General features: G+C 41.4%; 1 protein-coding gene across 1 annotated transcript in view; it reads left to right on the forward strand.

Moving 5' to 3' along the window:
* VPS41 (vacuolar protein sorting 41 homolog (S. cerevisiae)) overlaps positions 1 to 20660 on the forward strand; it is a gene marked incomplete at its 5' end in the record, with an annotated part of 39644 nt that overhangs the window by 16789 nt on the left and 2195 nt on the right. Inside the window, 9 exons of the mRNA XM_010156987.1 lie at positions 2485 to 2526; positions 2654 to 2704; positions 3719 to 3856; positions 6677 to 6731; positions 7661 to 7801; positions 9603 to 9739; positions 17541 to 17640; positions 18667 to 18711; positions 20148 to 20227. Coding sequence (XP_010155289.1) covers positions 2485 to 2526; positions 2654 to 2704; positions 3719 to 3856; positions 6677 to 6731; positions 7661 to 7801; positions 9603 to 9739; positions 17541 to 17640; positions 18667 to 18711; positions 20148 to 20227 — 789 coding nt within the window. The remainder of the gene's footprint in view (positions 1 to 2484; positions 2527 to 2653; positions 2705 to 3718; positions 3857 to 6676; positions 6732 to 7660; positions 7802 to 9602; positions 9740 to 17540; positions 17641 to 18666; positions 18712 to 20147; positions 20228 to 20660) is intronic.

Here is a 20660-nt window from a genome sequence, read left to right on the forward strand (position 1 = left end):
AAGGCCACCATGTTCGTCAGGCATGATCTGCCCTTGGTGAAGCCATGTTGGCTGTCAACAATCACCTCCTCATTCTCCATGCGCCTCAGCATGGTTTCCAGGAGGATCTGCTCCACGATCTTGCCAGGCACAGAAGTGAGACTGACTGGCCTGTAGTTTCAAAGGTCCTCTTTTCCCCCTTTTTAAACATGGGGTTTATGTTTCCCCTTTTCCAGTCAGCGGGAACTTCACCAAAATAAGTGAGCTAAAGGTAGCGCTGAGGCAGAGAAGGTTTGCTGTGTCTGGGTGCATTCTGATGTAAGGAAGATGTTTGCCTAGACTGCAAAACGATTGACCCAAGGAAGAATTTTTTTTTTCCTTTGTATTTACATTTGAGTATCACTCACAGTGAGAAGACTACAAGATCCAAGATCATTATTGTGATTCTCAAGTAGACTTTCACCATGATATTCTTTCTGCTTTTCTTGTTATCTGACACAACGCTGGCCAGTTTCAGCTCTAATTGGGCTGGCCTTTTGTGTCTTCTCGCTGCACACATGAGTCACAGCTCTGTATTCTTCCTGCGAAGCCTGACCTTGTGTCCAGAGATTTCTGTTTTTATTCCAGAAAATCCAGAGATTTTGCTTCTGTTTACAATTTCTTTTTCCTTTTGAGCTCCATGAGGAGTTCCCTGTTCAGCCAAGCTGGTCTTCTGCCTCGCTTGACTTAGGGCACAGTGGAATTGCTTTCTCCTGTGCTTCTAAAAGGTGGTTCGTAGAGACTGACCAGCACTTGGGGATTCCTGAGTCCTAAGAAGCAGATTCCCAGGGTACTCTGCTAAATAGCTTGCTGAATAGCTTAAGATTTGCTTTCCTGAAGTTCATGGGAGCAACTCTACTCCCCTTTTTTTCTTACTACACTGAAATTTTTAAAATGAACCATTCATGATCACTGTGGCCAAGACAGCCACCTACCATCACATCCCCCATGAGTGCTTCTCTATTCATAGGTAGCTAGTCTAGGACAGCTAGTCTTTCCTAGTTGGATCACTGAGTACTTGTGACATGAAATGTTCTCCTGCAAACTTCAGGAATTCCAAGACCTGCTCATCACAACAGTATGGTATTCCCAGTTCATATCTGGAAAGTTGAAATCTCCCATAAGGACAAAGGCTACCAATCCAGGGATTTGTCCTAATTGCTCGTAGAAAAACTCCTCAGTGCTTACATCCTGGCCAGTTAATCAGTAGTAGACACCTACTACAACATCTCCTTTGTTTTCCATCCCCCTAATCCTCTCCCACAGGCTCTCAACCACATCATCACTAACTGTAAGGAAATACAAATGATTCCATAGCTGTGGGAGCTGACCGATGCTTCCAGTTCATCCTCTTTGTTTTTCATAGTGGTGCACAGGCATTTTGGATACAATCCCAAGCCTTCCATGCCCCAGGGGCAGTGTAAATGTTCCCACCAACATTTCCACCCTCAGGTGATGCCGTGTCAACCCCGGGCTTACCTACTGCAATCCTGTTAGTAATCCCTTCCCTCATGGATTCTAGTTTAAAGCTCTCCCAATCAGTCTGGCCAGTTTACACCCAAAGACATGTTTTCCCCATCAGGACAGATGGATCCCATCAAACCCCAAAAGACTTTGTCTCTTGCAGGCTCTTCTGTGGTTTAAAAACCCCAAGTTTTGGTGGAGATGCCCATCGTGGAGCCAGGTATTGATATCCTGGGCTCGCCTATTTCTTCTGAGGTCTCCCCTCATTACTGGGAGGATTGAGGAAAACGCTACCTGTGCTTAGGGTGGTTTTTTTTTCTTTCTGAAAGTTTGCAAAATTATTAACCTAAGTTAAAAAAAAAGTAGTATGTATTTTATCCTGAATCCAATCTTCCCAGCTGGTTATAAAACCTCAGCAAATGAGTTTTGATGTGATCCTTGGGGAGACCACAGAAAAAGTTTTCCGATTTCATCAGAAATTTGTTGGTTTGTATTTTTTGAATGTGAAGCAACGTTTGCTCAAGGAAGCAGAACCAGAATCCCGGTGGCCACCCTACTTGTCCGCTTGCATTACGGTATCGGTGTGCAGATAGTTTGGAGGAATCCAGTTGTGAGGCAGGTTGAGTCGTGTATTCCCTGTAGAGCCCTCACCCTGCAGTTCCCTTTCGCAGTGGGACAAACGGTGTTTCTGCGTCGTTTGACAGTGGCCTTCTGTGACCTATGATTCCATGGGCACACTTCACCTGCAGCCTAAGGGCACAGTACTGATTGCTCTCCGCGTGGAAACGTAGGAGAGGTATTCTGGAAGTATATACATGGTGTGTTCTCCTGTAATGCTGGGCTGTCGGGGAGTGCTGGTGTTACGCAAACTGCTCGCTGCATTACTGTGGCTGAAAAGAGCAGGTCTGCAATATCCATCAGTGAACAAGCATACTACTGCATACAGAGTGTGAGAAAATGTGTGTACCTGTTTCTTACCGGGGTTCTCTTTCTGTACTTTAGAAAGCAGTAGACATGCTTTTGGATAACGAAGATAAAATTTCCGTGAGTATAACAAGTTCGTGGCGTGGCACTCCAATGCTTGCTTCTATTACCTGTCCTTCTTTCAGCCCTCTAAATGGGATGTTCTTCACAGGTTTGCTAATCTGGGGTCTTTTTTGCTTTTTTTCAGATTGACAGAGTGGTTGAAGAATTAGAAGACAGGCCTGAGCTGCAGCATGTGGTAAATATTTCTACACCCTGTTGGTTTCCAATGGAATGAACTCTTTGCCGGGCACATCTTCTGCGGGTGTGGTTATCCTGTCAAAGTGCACATGACACTGAAAGTCATAAATCGTGGGAGTCAAAGTGGCTAGTTTGGCTAATCCGTTTTTTAACATGGCCACGGTATTTTAACAATAGTAAAATATTTTTTGAATGTGTGCCTGTGAGAACTTGATAGCACGCTGCTTACTTGTTAACACCCCGTCAGGTACTTTCTCCTGATGGCAGTGTCTTCTCTGGCCAATTGCTTCTTGCTTGTCCCCCTCCTCTTTCCCCACACATTGGGCAGAACTCTGAAGTGCGTTTTGCTGATCCATAGAGTGAGCTGCTTGTCTTTCTAGAGCAGGAACTTCCATGCACTGCAGGATTGTTCTTGTGTGTGCAGAACGAGTGTGTCACTGCAACGTGGTGGCCCCACGTTGCGATTCCAGAAGCACCTCTTTGGTTTGAACGTGCTGTCGGTGGAATACATAGCGTGTAACTGTGGCCTTGGGACGTGTTAGGGAGGGAAGTTTCACTTGCTGCCGGCTACAGGGGAGGCTCAGGGCATTGATCTGGTGGAGAGCAGATTCATGTGCTGGAGAACTGATTATAGGAAGCAGCTTTATGAAGTGTGGGCCCAAGAGCTTTGCAGAGACTGACTGACTGTTGGTTTATGGAAGGGATGCGTCTGTTTCGTATTTGTCCAAAGTATTCCATAAAATTCAATATCCAGAAATTTCCTTGAAGATTAAAAGACAGTTACTTAAGTGTTGCTGAAAGCCTGTTTTACAGAGCTGGTTTTGGAGATTGCTGTGATAAAGGTACTTTAGGATAATGTAAAGTTAGTCTTTTGTATCAGTATTCAATCTCTGTGCCTCTTAGTATGTGTTAGCACGTTCTGGAGGAAATTAGGAAGAGTTTTTTTATGAGTGGAGAATGAATAATATTGTATAACCTGGTTTGAGTTCTGCTTCTCTGTTTCAACTCCTAGTATTTGCACAAGCTTTTCAAAAGAGACCACCATAAAGGCCAACGATACCACGAGAAACAGATCAGCCTTTATGCCGAGTACGATCGTCCCAATTTACTCCCGTTTCTCAGAGACAGCACGCACTGTCCGCTGGAGAAGGTAAGTCCCCAAAACCTGAACCCAGACCCTCGGTGTTTATGTCTGTAGCTGGTTGTGTTCCGCGTTTTTAACGGTGTCTGGTGCTGCCCTCTACTGCCGAAGGGAGGAGATCCTGGGAGTTTGTGACCTGCAGAAATTTGGTTTGCGGAGCCGGCTGACTGCCGAGACCTTCCTTTCTGCAGGCATCGGTGGGGGTTTTTAATGCAGGACTTCTGAATTCACACTTGATGGGCATCTACAGCGTATGTGTGTGTCAGTGCATGGCCTGAGTGACCAGCAGGGTCTGGCTGCAAGACATCAACAGCCGTTTTGCAAAATCTAGGAGCAGGCAATTAGGTCTTGAAAAATGAGTAGCTGTAACTGGAGTTTTTCTAGCTTTCTATTCTACAGTCCTAAGTTGCTTTCAAGTACTATACACAATATAACAGTCACTGAACTAGCAGAGCCAAAAGTATGTTGTCTTTGTACGTCTGCTTTTTACATTTTTACATTTTCCATCCTTGCCCTTATCAAATGGGTAAATAAATAAAATCAAGCACAGTCTTGGGGTTTTTTCCTCCATTTGAATTAAAGTGAATTGAATGGAAATTTACATTTTCCTCTTTATTAGGGTCAGTGATTTATGATTTGTATTTGCTGCTGTTAATGGCTGAGCAGACTCTGTGAAAGGATGCCTCTCTGTGTGCAGATACGATGATGCCGCCAGCAGAGTAGTTTTAAACGTAATATCAAATACTGCGTTCTACGTGGTTGACGTTGTAAAGAGACCTAGTACCGTTCCTCTCTTGTTCTGCATGCTTCTGTCAACTTTACTGTGCAACTGTAAAATACTTTGCTAGGATTGCAGGCTGGGTCGCTGTTGAAACTGTCGCAGGAAACAAGGTTGTCTCAGTGGTCTTTTTAGGCAATAAGCCAGAGAGGTTTCTAGCCAGAGACTTTTGTTTACAATGGTGCCTTACTTGTTTTTAACTCTCTGAGTCTCTCTTAGATTTTTCCCTATGTAGTTTTTGCATGATCACTGTTTTATAAGCAAATCCTGACCTGCACCTTTTTTTCCCCTTTTGGTGCAAGTGAGTTGCAGTTATGGCGGATCCAGCCAGCCGTGGGTGGTACAGTGAAGTGCTGTGTATAAATGACACAAGCACGTTGCTGGCACTGCTGTGCTGACGTTATGGGCCGTGAGCAAGGGTATGTCAGACACATAAACCTGTGGGAGCTGTGGTGCAATAATCACCAAAGGGAGAGAAAAGGATGTGAAGAAAAGTGTCATTCTAACCTTATGTTAAAATATTAATATGTTTCATGAAGAAGCTCAGGAAGAGAGGCAAGATACCAACACTGTGTAAAACTTAGTTGAATTTAATGTCACTGCTAGTTCTGTAACTATAATTCTTACCATACATATCATATGGTAACACTTTTTGCTACATACAAACATTTGTTCAAAGGGAATAAAGAGTGGACTGAGAATTTCCCAGTTATTAGTATTTTCAATTCCATTTAAGCAGATTTCTGTGCAGAGTATAAATTGCAAAAAACCATGATATTTGAAAAAATTCCTGCTTATTATTGCTGTAGAGAAATTATAAACCTGGCAGGAAGAAATAATTCTTGTTCTTTAAAAGGAAGCTACCTTTTTTTTCAAGTGCAGTTTAGGAAATGTTTTTTAAAATGAGCTCAGAAATGTGAATGTTCCCTGTTTTCCTCTAGAGGGAGTGTGACCGTCAATAAATGTGCAGCATCCAGAAATACTCAATACCTGGTGCTTCATAGTTTAACTTCTCAGTGGAGAGAAAAAAGGCTGTCAGCTCTGTTAATAGGTTATTAGTACTATTCATGTCTTCATTCCCCTGAAGTATCTGGTTGCTAATTCTCTACATTGAAATTTGTTGTCCATATCTCTAATCTTCATAGTAACCCATCTGAAATAATTTGAGAATGGAAGTAAAGGTTGATTCCTGCCTACTTCTTTAGCTGTAGCTAAATGCATTTGTAGTTTTGATTTCCAACTGTGAAAGTCTTTATTTGTGAAGAGTTGTGTACACAGGAGTGCCATGAATCTTTTGTTTGCTTTCTGCTTCCAAATTGGAAACAGGCATGGCATTGTTGATGGCATACCAGACCTGCAAACTTTCTGTTACTAAAACCTTGTTATTCAGTTTGGCAGTTTTGGTAATTGTGCTCAGTGTTTTTCAACTGCACACAAGATTCTGTAGCTGCTTGTGATATTTAGCTCTCTGGTCTTTAAACCAAATTTACAAGAAATGCTTCCTCCTTATTCTTTCATTTTTGCACTCAATTATCTTTGCATCTTCTTGGAGGTCAGTAGCACAAAATTTGGAGGGCATGCTTTCCCTCCCAAAACCATTCATGTTTCCCTGAGGAGATCTACAGTCTTTTGCTGTGAATGTCCAGCAGACCTCCATCACTAGAGACCCCGTAAGTCCATCCACAGAATGCACGTCTGGACAACAGATAACCTTAATGCTCTTGGATTAACTAATTTTTGGAAGCAGCAAAAAGAAGTTGTCAGTAGATTTAAAGGCAGAGGTTGGTATAATCCAGACAGAAGTACCTGTCCTGTCTACAGGATTTACTTAATCTTGGGGGAAAAAGAAAAAAAGCCACAGAGTTTCTCCTCTTCATTAATACCAGAGGACCTGACAGTGCATATTAAGGGAGCTGTATTCCTGACAAAATGAGTTATGCAACTTCATAGATAAATATGTTTAAGACTCTCGCAGCGTTTGTGATCAATAAAATCTCATGTGACATGGTTCCCTGTATTCTTTTTCCCTCCTCCCTTCTTTTAAATTCAAGGCTCTTGAGATCTGCCAACAGAGGAACTTTGTAGAAGAGACAGTCTATCTCCTGAGTAAGTAACGCTCAGTGTGATAAATTGCAACATGCTTTTAATCTTGTCATAAAGTTTATGCTGGGAAAATGTATGATGTATTGTCTAACATCGTTGAACACGCTTTCCGGGGTACAAAGTCGGTATGCAGTTAGTAAAACAATATAAGATCATCTAGAAAACAATACAAAGCCTTGGGTTATTCATATGATGTCTTAACTCCATGTGTCGTGTCACTGCATTTCTGATTTGATGTTTTTCTGGGGTTTTGGACCTTTTGGCGGGGCTACAGGAAACAGGTTCAGGGGAAGGTATTTTTGAGACAATCTCTCACTTTGAAGAAAGGGGAGAAATAAAACAATTGTTCTGTTCTAAATAACATTTGAAGCTTAATATTATGTTTTGCTGAGGTGGAAGATTTGCTTATGTTGCCAACAATCTTTGTGTTAGCAAGAAGAATATGTTGTGGACCATTGGAGAGCAGAGTAGGATTTAATTATGGACTTATTTAAACAATATTTCAGCATTTCTACTACTTCTTCTTCTTCCCTCCTCTCATTTTCCATGGGTGTAACCTGGGCTATACTTAGTGCAAATTAAAAGTGTCCATGAGGGCTCTTAAAAGGAGATATTCCATGTCACAGTTTCCATGCACACGCTTCCCTTGACCTTAGATGTTGCTGCAGTTCAGAAACCCTAATATGGCCCAACACATCCTTAAGAAGGACTCCAGGCCCCTGTCCAGCAAAATGCTCCAAGTGCTTGTTCAGGGTACACTGATTGCTCTGGGATTTGCATTCCTACACCAGGTTAGATTAGGTTTGGCCTTGGTTGACTTAGTCTCAGGCAATGTCACACTTAAAAAATTTGAAGTGAAAGAGCTTCTTAAAGCACTGAGCATCGATAGGCATTTAGGATTTATAATCTCTTAACATACCTTTTCCTTCTAGGCAGAATGGGTAATAGCCGCAGCGCCTTGAAGATGATAATGGAAGAATTGCAAGATGTAGATAAAGCCATTGAATTTGCCAAGGAACAGGATGACGGAGAGCTTTGGGAAGACCTCATTTTGTATTCTATCGACAAACCACGTAAGCAGGATAGTTTCTCAGCAGCCTTGTGTGTGTATTTTTTGGGGAATGCTATTGCAATTAAAGGATTGAATTATCTGCATGCATGTTAGAGAAGGTGTTTGTGGATGACCAGGGAGATGTTCTGGATTGTGGAGCACAACACAGCTTTTCTGCCGGGCATAAAACCTTCCAGTAAGGCAGCATGCGGTCATGCTACAGAAAGAGTACTTAGGGACTTAACATTTGACTAAGCTCTGCATAGTTATGTCCTTAGTCATGCTACAGAAAGGGACTTAACATTTGACTAAGCTCTGCATAGTTATGTCCTTAATGACAAATTAAGGGGAGAATGGTGCTTTTAATTTGGCAGAATGAGGTTTTCTGTTTAGATAGCCTCAAAATGCAGCCTGCAGGCTGATGAGGATGTTGTGTAGTGTGTTTATTGCAGCTGTTTTCCTTTGAAATTCTGAAAATGAACCTACACCTTTGCCCCTCAGTAGGATAACTAATTTCTTTTGTTTCTATGGGACAGAGGTAAGATATGCGATGACTACTTTGTGCCGTTCACCCATTATACGAATAACTACTCAAGTTTAAAGTTTAGACAGAATCAGAAACTGGCAGAATCTCATAAGCAACAGTTTTGTTCAGGAGACAGATTCAGAGGGGTTCATGTGACTGGGGAAATAGAGAATTATTTTAACTATCTACTCCATTAGTTTTGCAACCTCTTCTTGGGCTTTAAATCAAAGTTTTAAAGTCTCTCTTGGGATCTCTTTTCCAAAGGATTGAATGTCTCGGAGAATTAGTGTCAGAATACATATCTTTTCATCCCCTGGCCGCTAATTCTGCCAGGAAGAAGCAACCAAAACCTTTGGAAGAATGGCATCCCCAAGTTACCCATACTTAAATGCAGTTCGTCACTAAAAGTGATGCTACGGCAAACAAAAGCTGTTACTCCTTTAGAAGAATGGCATCCCCAAGTTACCCATACTTAAATGCAGTTCGTCACTAAAAGTGATGCTACGGTTACTGACATCTTTAGAGCAAAAGCACTGGGACATGTTGCCCAGAGAAGCTGTGGATGCCCCATCCCTGGAAGTGTCCAAGGCCAGGCTGGATGAGGCTGGGAGCAACCTGGTCTAGTGGAAGGTGTCCCTGCCCATGGCAGAGGGGTTGGAACTAGATGATCTTTAAGGTCCCTTCCAACCCAAACCATTCTATGATTCTATGAAAAGGGCTTCAAAGCATACAGAATTCTCTGTTCCATCTGCCCTGATGCAGACCCTCAGTTTGGGAGGCTGAAACGAAAGCACAGCCTTGAGCTTCATCCTTTTAGTGTTCCATTTACCCAGGTGTACTTCAAAAAGCCGAAGATTTCTTTTGTTTGCCAGTGTTTAGAAATATGTTGGTAGTTAGGTGACATGCTTGAAAATTTGTTTTTAAACCCTGGAACTGGGAATGGGATAGTCACACAATGTAGTTAATTTTCTGGCTGTTTGCTGAAGCACTCTTTTTATTGAATTGAAATACATTATCTACTTGTGGTTCTGTGCTGGATGCTCTAGGATCCCTGAATACCGTACAAGTTCTGTGAATTGCCAAACTCTGTATCTTCCTCTCTTACTCAAGGGCCTGTATTTAAGTAAATACAAGGGCAAGAAGCATAGCAAGGCTATGTAAAAGAGGCTTGGAGTTATCTTTTAGTAGGGAACTGTCATAGAATCAGCCAAAGCCTGCAGCTTGTCACCAAAGCATCCTTTAATCGACTGTTTTGCTGGATTTTTTTCTTAATTTGTTTACCTTTTGGTTTTTGCAGCTTTTATTACTGGTTTGTTGAACAACATTGGAACTCATGTTGATCCCATTCTTTTGATCCACCGCATTAAGGAAGGCATGGAGATCCCTAATTTGAGAGACTCACTAGTGAAAATTCTTCAGGACTACAACCTGCAGGTAAAAGTTGCGTTCTTCCCGTGATACTCTTTCTTAGAGACAGCAAAACCACCTAGGCACCAAACAGCACAAGAAATGGCTATGGTGAAGATTTGTTCATGTCTTGGTTTAGACATATGTCATTAACACTGCGGGTTGGTGTAAAACTTTGGCAGAAAGGGGTAGAAATTTGTCCAGACAAATAGTCTCTTTTGATGGCTTCTAACACATCTAAATCTCTCCCGTGCTGTCATAAGCCTAGTGGGTAAGTAGAACTGGGAGGATCCTGAGTGATTTAGACTGGGTGATTTAGCAGGTCAAATACTGGAAAATCTCTTATGGCCATTACTTTTCATTCCGTGTTTCCTATATGAGGATGCAGACCACAACATGCACTCAAAAAAAGTTCAAAAAAAAAAGTGTCTTATACTGAAGGAAGATGAACTTTTAAAATAGGATTCATGTCTTTTTTGCAGAATGTGTTGACATCTGTGCATTTAAAAATACTGCTCACTGGATTGTGGGAATTCTTATCTGGCGTATTGTACAGATAACGTGCAGTTCCCTACATGACTGGTTTTGCTGTGAGTTTGTAAGAACTTAGAAGTAGTATACCCTTAAAAGTTGCTGAAAGTAACAACAGAGAGAGTTGTGTTGTGTACTTTAAGTCTCCCTGTGGCCACGGAGGCCCAAACGTGAGTTCTCTGTGACAGTGCTCTGCACCTTTTTACTGAGAGACATAAGGGTACAGAGCAGTTTGTGCCCAGGTGTGACTATGCAGAATCCGAAGAAACATCACCCTGTAAGCAGCTGAAGCTCCAATTTTCTGAACCTCATAAAAATTGGCTTCCCGTCTGCTGTTAATCTTTGGACATCTCTAGCAAGTCGATAGGTTTGATGGCTTTCAGTAAAGGTCACGGCTGGTCTCGTACCAGGCCAAATCAAGACTGTGCCTGCTACAGCCTTGACTGATGCCAGAAGTCCTTCTAAACAGGCAACTTGTAAGCCTTTCCAAGGCTTTTTCTTTATTATCATATGTGCTTTAGATCGTGACTTTCAGTATTTCAGAAAGGTTTTAAGCGTCTTCTACACCCATTAAGTGCAGGGAGCTCCCCCAGATACACAGACACATGTAATTTACATCGTAGCATTACCTACAATTTTTTAATTGACTTCTTTAAATACTACCAGCCTTCCAAAATAGAGCTGGATAAATAGCGTGTTACATTTGAACAGTTGCACGGCAGTCTTGCCGTTGGCAGTACTCTGCTGCTTTCACTGCTCGTGTTCCTGCGCTCTCTGGAAATCAACTGGAGTTCGTGTTGGGTCTGCAGGCAGGCTGAGAAGGTGCTGTGTGCGTAGCTGCAGCTTTACACGTGTGCAGAGGATATTGCGTGGCTTCAGACAAAGCTGGTAACGTCGTTTGGTCTCGGTTTGGAAAGAGAAAAATCGCTTTGTCTTCAAATACCTTTTAACAGAATTACGTTGGGATTAAAAGAATGTATTTAACCTTCAGAGTGCTGTCTAAAACTATTTGCTGTTAGCACTGAAATGCTTCATGGTTTTCAAATTCATTCATTTTGAAGTAGGTTTGGATAGCTCTAGGGCTAAAATTCAGACTTCATAGGAAAAATAGAAATTAGAGAAACTTAATGTAATTTGTGCTGCTACAAAAGCAAAACAACACAGCCCAAAAAAAGGGGGGAGGGGATGCTATTTATCTTTAGAGAAGTGTGAGCTATAGCTTAAAATAAGACTGTTCCTGAAGTGTTACAGGCAATGCAAAGCACACCATTTATGAACAGATGGTGTGTCTGCTGAGATTTGGAGACGTGATCGCAGCTCTTGCACGCTCACCTAAGTAGCCTTACATTGGCAAGCTCCACTCTTTACAGCAGGACTGCTTAGGCATTCAGCACGTGCTTCAGGACACGGCCGGAACTTCAGGTAGACAGCTAAGCAGCCCCTCGCTGCGGAGGGCAGTTCTGCCCTAGCTTCATCGTTACTGCTGCCTCATTAGCTGTTTGAAGGCTAGCCTTTGGTGTGTTTGTGTGGCGCCCGGTAACACCTTCCCATCCTGTTGTGTACCTTCCCGGTGAGAGGTCCATGTCCTCTGTTCTGGCGTGGCACAACGCTTTGGAATTTGGCAAAAACTTCCTGATTTGGATCACGTGACATGCCAGACAATTTGAACTCATGCAGAAATCCAGTTTTCATTGGCTGGGACTTTGTGTAATTTCATCTCTCTGGGTCTCAAGCTCTGGATGCACGTGAGTTTTTATTCTTCCCATTTTCAAAGGCAAAAAAAGAAAAATGTGCCAAGAACCAGAAAGGCGATGCACAGGGAAAGTTAGAACCTGTTGCTTGGCTTATAAGTCATGGCCTAAAACAAAAACTGTTCCGATCTTTCCATGCCATTGGCTTGACAAAAGTTATTGCACCTGTGCCATTATAGTATTTAATTGTGGCCTCCTTTTGCAAGCCCTGATAAGATTGGTTTTTGACTCTGTAAGTATGTGGATGCAAATTACCCATTATGCTCCTGAGTTTCCTTGGCAGTAAACTTTACGTTCAATGTGACTTGCAATATGGGCAGGAGCTAAAAGCAGTGCCTTTGACAGACTTTGTCTCTTTGAAAACAATTCTTTATGTCCCAGCAAAACAGAGTTCATCAAATTGAGCGGCTGCCAAAGCATGCCATACGAGGCTTACAGCATGAGTTACAGAACCCAACAAAGAAATCTACTAGTGCAACAAAATTTGCTGTAATTTTTGTTAAATCTGGGATCTGCACCAAATAATTTAAGTTTTTATTAATGTTGGCATGTCGCGGGCTGATTTCTTCGCTTTTACAAACTACCACCCACTCGATGAACCACTGCGACTGTTGTATGTGCTACTCTTAAGCTCACCTCAGATCTAGAGTGATGGGTTAAGTTATACTCTTGAAAAAGAGTTAATGACTTGTGCTGGTTCACTACCAACCAACCAAGCATGGCACTAGGATAGGATTACATATTCTGTTGAGTAAAAATAAAATGTAGATCACAGGAGACTTAGGCTACAACTTCAGTTAGGTATTACTAACTTACTTTTGTTCTGGTGCTACAGCTCTGCTTTACAAGTAGGGATCTATTAAGCTGCCCTATTATTCTTCAAGAATACGTATTTTTATTTTCCAACTTCAGGATGCAATTCTGCCGTTAACTTAAGGCTGAGCACACAAACAGGAAAAGATTGAAGTACTCGTTTAAGCAGTGTTCTGAATTGGGATTAAAATGCCAAGTGATTATTTTAATCTTTGTGTTTTTTCCCTTTTCCCCTCATTCATTATGTTTTCATTGTCATCATCTGAGTTAATGTATTAGAACCATAGCAGATAATTGAGTGACACTGATTTATTGTAGCGATGAAAGTTTATGTAGTGTTGAAATAATAACTGATTTTAGTGTTTATAAACAGTAATATTCATAGACCACAGCTACAAAGACATAGACAACAAGGTTACAGTAGTCTGAATATCAACAGAATTCTTTATCAAGTGAAGGGTAGTCTAAAACTTTTTTATTGTATCTTTATATCTAACTCCTGAAATCTAGTTCTTTGGTGCTATAAATGTATAGATAAAATAGACCGCATACCACTTCCTTTGAATATATAAACTCCTGAAGACGTGTTGTCTTAAGGAGGAACCTATTTATTTATGAGAAACTACACTCTCCTAGCACACTTTTTATTTAATGGCAAAAAAATCACTGTTTTCTAGTTGACATTTTCAGTGTACCTCAATACCATACAAATGATACAGCAGACGAACCAAGTTGAGCCAAGTCATATTGATACTCAGATGAAAGCTTAATAATTTTCATCTTTACTGCTTGCATTTAAAAGTGTTTTCAAAGGCACGGAATCAAACCTCAACTTTATTTCTGTACAGTTGAAAAGTTGCTGTCAGGGTGATTTAGGAAGTCATTGTTATATTTACTTCCATCAGAGCACCAACTGGCTGTGTTGTATTGTGTTTCATCCAACAGCCCTTAAATTCTTTAAGTTCTGCAAGTGTGTTTTTTTACTGAAAGGCAAGACTGAGTAAAATATTTTTTTACAGTGCTCTGGAGATTCTGTCTATTTAACTGGGGCTTTTCTGCAAGAATATCTTCACTGGAAAAATAAAAAATCTAAAATCTGTGACCCAAGAAGTTCAAATACGCTTCAGCAACAGCCAAGTGTTTGAAGGTGTGGGAATGCATTCTCCTGGGAAGTCCAACTTTTCTTGTTAGACTTAATTTAGAGATTTACAGGCAATATTTAAACTCCTTTAATAAGGCATTTCTTAAACACTGATTTTTCAATCTGGTGCTTGTTTTTCTCCTTCACGTTTAAAGGTAGCAGGAGTGAGAAGGGGTCAGAACCTGCCGACACTGGTTTTAGATTCTAAATGTGGGATGGACCACCAGCTCCCCTCCTGCATCCTGAGAGCAGGACTGATTGCTTAAAGACCACTGTGAAAACGAGGATAATTTTCTACTTGCTTGAGTCAGCATGGCAGACATCAGTGGTTACGTTTTCTAAATGTATAAAGGAGGTGTATTTTCAGCTTTGGTCTATACCTGAGTAAAGTTTCAGAAATGCTTGTGTTGAAGACATTTAAATACATCCTCACCCCAAAAGAAACACCTAATTTCGCACCCTTTTTATGACACTTGTGAGAAGATGACTTCAAAAGATGTTGGCATGCTAAGATTGGTTTTCCTGAGCTTTACAATCTAAAAGTGGTTTGGTTAGATGCGCTGCCTCTCGGTTTTGTGGCTCAGCCACTCTGCTCAACTGTTGATGGGATAGTTGACGCTTTGACTGAACGTGCAGTAACCGATGGGTAACTGCGGGTCGCCCGTTCGTGGCAGTCACGGAACTGTAACAGAGGTCATGAGCTAATAGACCCTGATGATGGCCTCATGAACGCCGCTGGAAACAGCACCCGGAAAAGTTGTTGGGTTTTGCTCCTGGACGTGGATAAGCTGCTGTTCAGGCACCTTGGAGGCACTGGAGGGCAGGTGGCAGCTTGTGCAGAGGGACATTTGCCTTTCGGGTGTTAAGACTGAAAAGAATGTGCCTTCAGTTGTGGTCGGGATGCCGTTTGGAGGAATTTGGGTCATTGGCCTTGAGAAACTTGGATTTGTTTGAGCGCTGAGTTGAATCAAGACCTGAATTTGTTCCTAGAGTTTTGAGTATACCCTTTCAAATTAACTGCACACTGCAGTATTTTCCTTTCAAGGTAATGTTAAGCATTTGTAAATTAGGACTTTTAGAATTAAATAGAAGTTTTTATGGCTTCTGGTTTTAATTATGTAGTCATGTCTTCCCCAATATAGTCAGAAAACAGACGAGGATTCTTTTTTGGCGATAAGTGTTTTGGTTTCAGCAGTTTTCACTCCTCTGGTGAAAAGCATTATCTCTGCCTAAAACTTCTTTCTGTCGGTGCGCCGTGCTGTCCTGCTTCTGTTTACAATCATGTGCTTTTGAAGGGTAAAATTCAGTTTCATCAGCTGAGTCCTATTTCTTCTCAGAAAGTGGTTTCAGTATAGTTTTATGCCTGATGTCAGTTTTAAGTAGTTATCCTAGTCTTAGGGTGCACAGTTACAGATTTCTCCCTCATTTTAATATGAAGTTAATTGAAACATTCTTTCTCCCTCTGTCTCACTTCCAATTTCCCTCTCCTGCTGCTCTTTCTGTAACTCTTAAATTATCTATCTCATCTTTGATCTCTTTAAATCTGTTTCTGCAGGTGTTGAGATTTATTACCTTGTGATTTGATATTTTACATTCTTCACTGTGACTTTTATATAACAATAGCTGTCTGCTGTATTCTAGCAAAAGAAGGTCTGACAGGCATTGAATGTGGCATGGAAGAATCTTAGTGGAGTTTAAATAATGGGGGAAAGATGTGCATGTGTCTCAGATGTCTTGTAAGATACTTCTGTTATTTCTGGTTTTAAAGGCATCAAATGTCAGTGAGGTTTTCCAGTGACCTAATGACGTCTACTGTTTCCCTCTTTATTTTTCTGGTTTTCCTATTCACATACCATATTTTAACTAGAAAACAATAAATCACGCTCCCTTCTTCACACTCTATCTATCTTCCTCCCCTCTCATTTAACATGCTTGCTTTGCTCCTTTTACTTAAACATGGGATTTTTTTCTCTCTTTTTGCTGAGTGCAGCTAGCAAGGTATCTCCTATATAGCCAAGACCTAGCCCACTGTGTACTATTTACCTATCTTTGTAATATAATTTGCTAGCTGAGAAGATTTTGAATCAGGCAAGCAGTATTTTTTTCAAAGCTAATAGAATTTTTCTACATTTCAAACAAAATTTAACATTCTCTGTTGCCCTTGGCTAAAGTTGCAAAGGGAAAGACATACTCAGATAGATCCTGAGATTATCACAGATCAAAATGAGAAAGTTTCTGAGTGTTTGTCCTGTAGATCTGTGTTCGGTTTCTGGTGCTCTGAAATGTTTTCTAGCTACGTGTGTCTAATACTGGAGGATATCATTTGCCCACTGATATGCCCAGTTTGAAATGCTTAAAGTGTTACTCAGTTTCCATTTTCCTAAATCTATTTCAGATTTGCAGTTTTACCTGCATATCATTCCTGGCAGTGCGTCCTTACTACCTCAGAATATGTCCATGAGAAGATAGGGATTGGGACAGTGCTCACCTGGCTGTAAAATTATTATACTTCTTAGGTGTTTGCATCAGCTGTATCTGTGACGGAATTAGAATGCCCAGTGTCTCCTGTAATGCAGATAATCAGGAGAAAGTAATGGACATGGCCTTTTTATACCACTTTTTTGCTAGGGTTGCTGAGCTTAAAATTGACTGTGAGCCTCTTTTGAAAGCAGTTTTCAGTGGAATTGCTGTCTTGGAAAACAAATTGCCAAACATGAATTCAGGAGGAGGAAGAAAAATTCCCCAAGATTTATTTGGGTTTGTCATATTTTCATACTTGCTTCATTAAATATTGTGAAATAAGGCTCTGTACAGCTTTTACACCCTTGATTCCTTTTTGTGTTTCACAACATTGTCCATCAGTAGCTTGTCAGTTGAATGGAAAATATTCAAGGAGTAGAAAGGGGGCTGAGATGTTTGCTAAGGAGGAACGAATACTGGGACTTGGTTTAGCTGAATGGCCAGTTAATACTGCTCACAGCTTTTGCACCTTTGATTCCTTCCTGTGTTTCACAACATAGTCAGTAGCTTGTCAGTTGAATGGAAAATATTCAAGGAGTAGAAAGGGGGCTGAGATGTTTGCTAAGGAGGAACGAATACTGGACCTTGGTTTAGCTGAATGGCCAGTTAATACTGCTCACTCAGTGATGCTTCGGCAGGAAATAGGTTTGAACAGAATAAATTTTGAATTGCTGTGTTTACAAAGGTTTTATGACTATGGAATCCCTTTCCTAAATAAGGCAGGAAAGATATGGGTAGAAGAAGTTTTTAAATGGTTCAGAAACCAGTTATGAGGGGCACTGGAAAAATCCTTCTCCATTGTATTTTGTCAGGACAAGCTCATAGGAAGATCATAATTTATGACGGTGGTATATTTGTCAAGGGTTTGATTTTTAATTTTCTTTAATGACGTGAATTTTTCATTTAGGTAGAGGTGGTGGTAACAAGAGCTTCCTCCCTTCTCTCCTTTATAATAGCTTGAAAAGTCTTAAACGCTCTTTGTGTGCTCTGTAGCAGCAGAAAGCCAGTGGAGAGTTGCCAGGGTAGTTGATCTGTTCAACAACCGCTGCATTTTGTGTTCTTCACACGACAGATCCTGCTGCGGGAAGGTTGTAAGAAGATCCTTGTTGCCGATTCCCTTTCGTTACTGAAGAAAATGCATCGAACTCAGATGAAGGGTGTTTTAGTAGATGGTGGGTACAGAGGAAATCAAGGTTTTGAAGTATTTTTTTACTTTGTTTATAGACCAAGCCACGTGACAGCCCACTTCGGAAGCTGCCCAAAAGTCTGAATATTGTACCTTATTTGTAGTGTCGTAGGATACTAGCTGCTTTCCCCTTTGCAAAGGAACTGCTCCTATCTCAAAAGCTACAAGACCCAGCACACAGCTTTTTCAGCTGATCAGACTCTGCATAGCCAGTAATAGATTCTGTTCTGCAGTTTGTCTGTAAAGATGAAAAATGCTGTTCACTGCCAAAACGGGTAGTCAGGTAATAATAATCTGTAACCTAATAATAAAGGCAAAATAAAAGCAGAAGCTACAAGAGAGTTTTCAGAAACAGTTGAAAATATGGAGCAAGGTGCTGCTAACGATGCAGGTGAGCAGCGCTGCGATTCGCACCAGCTGAGTGTTCATACCAGGAAGAAGTTCTTCCTGCAGAGGGTGGTGAGGCACAGGGACAGGTTGCCCAGGGAAGCTGTGGATGCCCCATCCCTGGAAGTGTCCAAGGCCAGGCTGGACGAGGCTTGGAGCAACCTGGTCTAGTGGAAGGTGTCCCTGCCCATGGCAGGGGGGTTGGAACTGGATGGTCTTTAAGGTCCCTTCCAACCCAAATCATTCTGTGATTCTATGATTCATACCAAGGGGTGGAAGGACAGAGGATCAGAGCTTCTGCTACAAAATGCTGAAGAGAAATCAGGCACCCATTCTGTGCTCCTAGGTTTCCGTTTTGTGCCTCTACAGCGCTGATCCTAGACAGCCTCACTCCTGCAGTTCTGCCATTATCAGTAGAGCTAAGTGTTTCTCAGGCTGTTAATAGAAATGCTGCTTCAGGATCACTCTTCAATTTTTATAGTCTCTGTTAGGCATCTGGACTAAATGCTTTTAAGACGGACCTCCATTTCTCTAATAGCAGTATGTTCATGTCTGCATTATGAAAAAGTAACCACGGAGTTTGTTAACAAAGGTGTTACAAGTTTGTTTTCTTCTGTCTTTCCAGAGGAGAATATCTGTGAATCGTGCCTGTCTCCAATACTTCCTTCAGGTAGAATGGTTTTCTAGGGTTGTCTGGGGGTCATCAAGTTATTTATGTGTTTATTCATGGAGGAACTACTGTTTGCTTGTGTTCATAGAAATGTGCAGCAGTCTCCCTTGGTAATCACTCTATAAATTTCAGTCTCCTGTGCAAAGCTCGCTTACGAAACCTGATGTGGCAGTGGAGTCTAATTTGAACTTGTTTTGTTGTGGGAAACCCAGGTTTTCTTTCTTAGTCATCTTTGACTTTCTTATTTTCCATTTTGAAATTTTTCACTCCATCAGCATATGCATTCTCAAAGATTATTAGACCCATAAAACTAAGCTGTGCCCATCAAATCTTGCCCAGCTGTCGAATGATTTAGGCTGAGCTTGTAGATTTTGTAAAGTTTTATGGAATATGCTTTTCGACTGAGTGGTGCAAAACTCTTGGCTTCAGTCACTGCTGTCATATTTGAAATGACTTTTATCTGTAATTTTGAAAGATCTTCTCAGGTTAGTCTTGAAACCAGGAATGCAGGGTATTATTTCGAAGACATACATTGCGTAAGGCAGCTGTAGTTCAGAAACACCTAATGTAGTTGTCAGGCACCTTAAGAAGAAACAGTTTTACCAGGAAAACGTCTCTCATGGCATCTTCAAACAGGAATACATAATACAAAGTCTAGGAATGGTCCTGTTTTTTTGTTTACTGAGTGTGCATAGCCCAGTAGAATTGCTTACATTTTTTTAATGGTTTCTACCATTTGTCACTTAAATAAATAAAAACCCCTAAGTGTCCTGTGATCACACGCACCAGCGTACAGACCAGAGCCGTCACATGGTGACAGCAAAGCTGGCAGAGCTGACCGTGCTAGTGCCTTGAGGTATGTGTGTCGGGGGAATGGGAGCCAAGGAATCCAATGGGGATGAGGCTGAGGAGCGAGACGGTTATTCTGTGAACATGTGGATGCTGTATGTAGGTTTCTAATGGGGTTAAATACATGGGAATCAAAAGGCACATCCTGCACTTAGGCAGCTTCTTGCCAAGTTTCAAGGCCGTGGCGTGCAGCGTAGGCGCTGCAACTGCGTCATGTGCTGGTTCTCCCTCTACGAGCACAAGCTTCTCTTTGCTAACTGTTCTTCAAAATCGTTGAATTCCTTGATGGCAGTTGACTCTCCTCCCTCCCCAGATTTAACCTGTAGCACGTGTTGACATGACAAATCTTTGGTGAAAAGGTATGCAGCATTTAAGTGACAGAATGAAATTCCATCACTGGGACACGCTGCCTGAAACCATCACGCTGCGTGGTTTCTATAAATGAGCCAGAATAAGTTGGTAATTAGTTTGATAGGTGTTACTTGATGCTTCTGTGTGTGTAGTAGAAAGAAGGCGTGTACCTCTATAGCCGCTGAATCACTCATTTCATTGCCCTGTTATCATGAGTTTACTTTTCTCTTTCCCAGATGCATCCAAGTCCTTCAACGTGGTGGTGTTCCACTGCAGACATATGTTTCACAAAGAGTGCCTCCCGGTATCCAACACGGTAAGGAACTCGCTCAATCTCTCCGGTGCCTTTGCCAGAGATAAAAGGACAAATTATTTCCTTGTGTGAACTATGGAGAAGGGCGTGGGTCTGTCAGGAGTTGTAATTGGATAACAGTAATTATTTGTGATGATACCACGGAGTGGTGTGTGACGAGGGAAAGGGTGTTTAGGGCAATTGCAACTAAAGCAGATCCAGTTGAGGAAGAAATTGCTGCTGTTTCAGAAGTATTTTATCACTTTCTGCAATCTGAATGTGCAGCGCAGCTCTGAGACAGACAGGGAATACGACCTGTTTGATTTTCTTTTTAATTAATTCATTTCTGTTGCAGCCTCACTTTAAGCATGTTTAATTAAAAAGACAAGATCAAAGATATTTTCTCAAGTGATCCATGTTAACTGATTCTGACCTGGAAGAAACAAACCCACTCATT

Source organism: Eurypyga helias, unplaced genomic scaffold (genome assembly GCF_000690775.1).
Source record: "Eurypyga helias isolate BGI_N326 unplaced genomic scaffold, ASM69077v1 scaffold2038, whole genome shotgun sequence".
In the NCBI taxonomy this organism is placed as follows: domain Eukaryota; kingdom Metazoa; phylum Chordata; class Aves; order Eurypygiformes; family Eurypygidae; genus Eurypyga; species Eurypyga helias.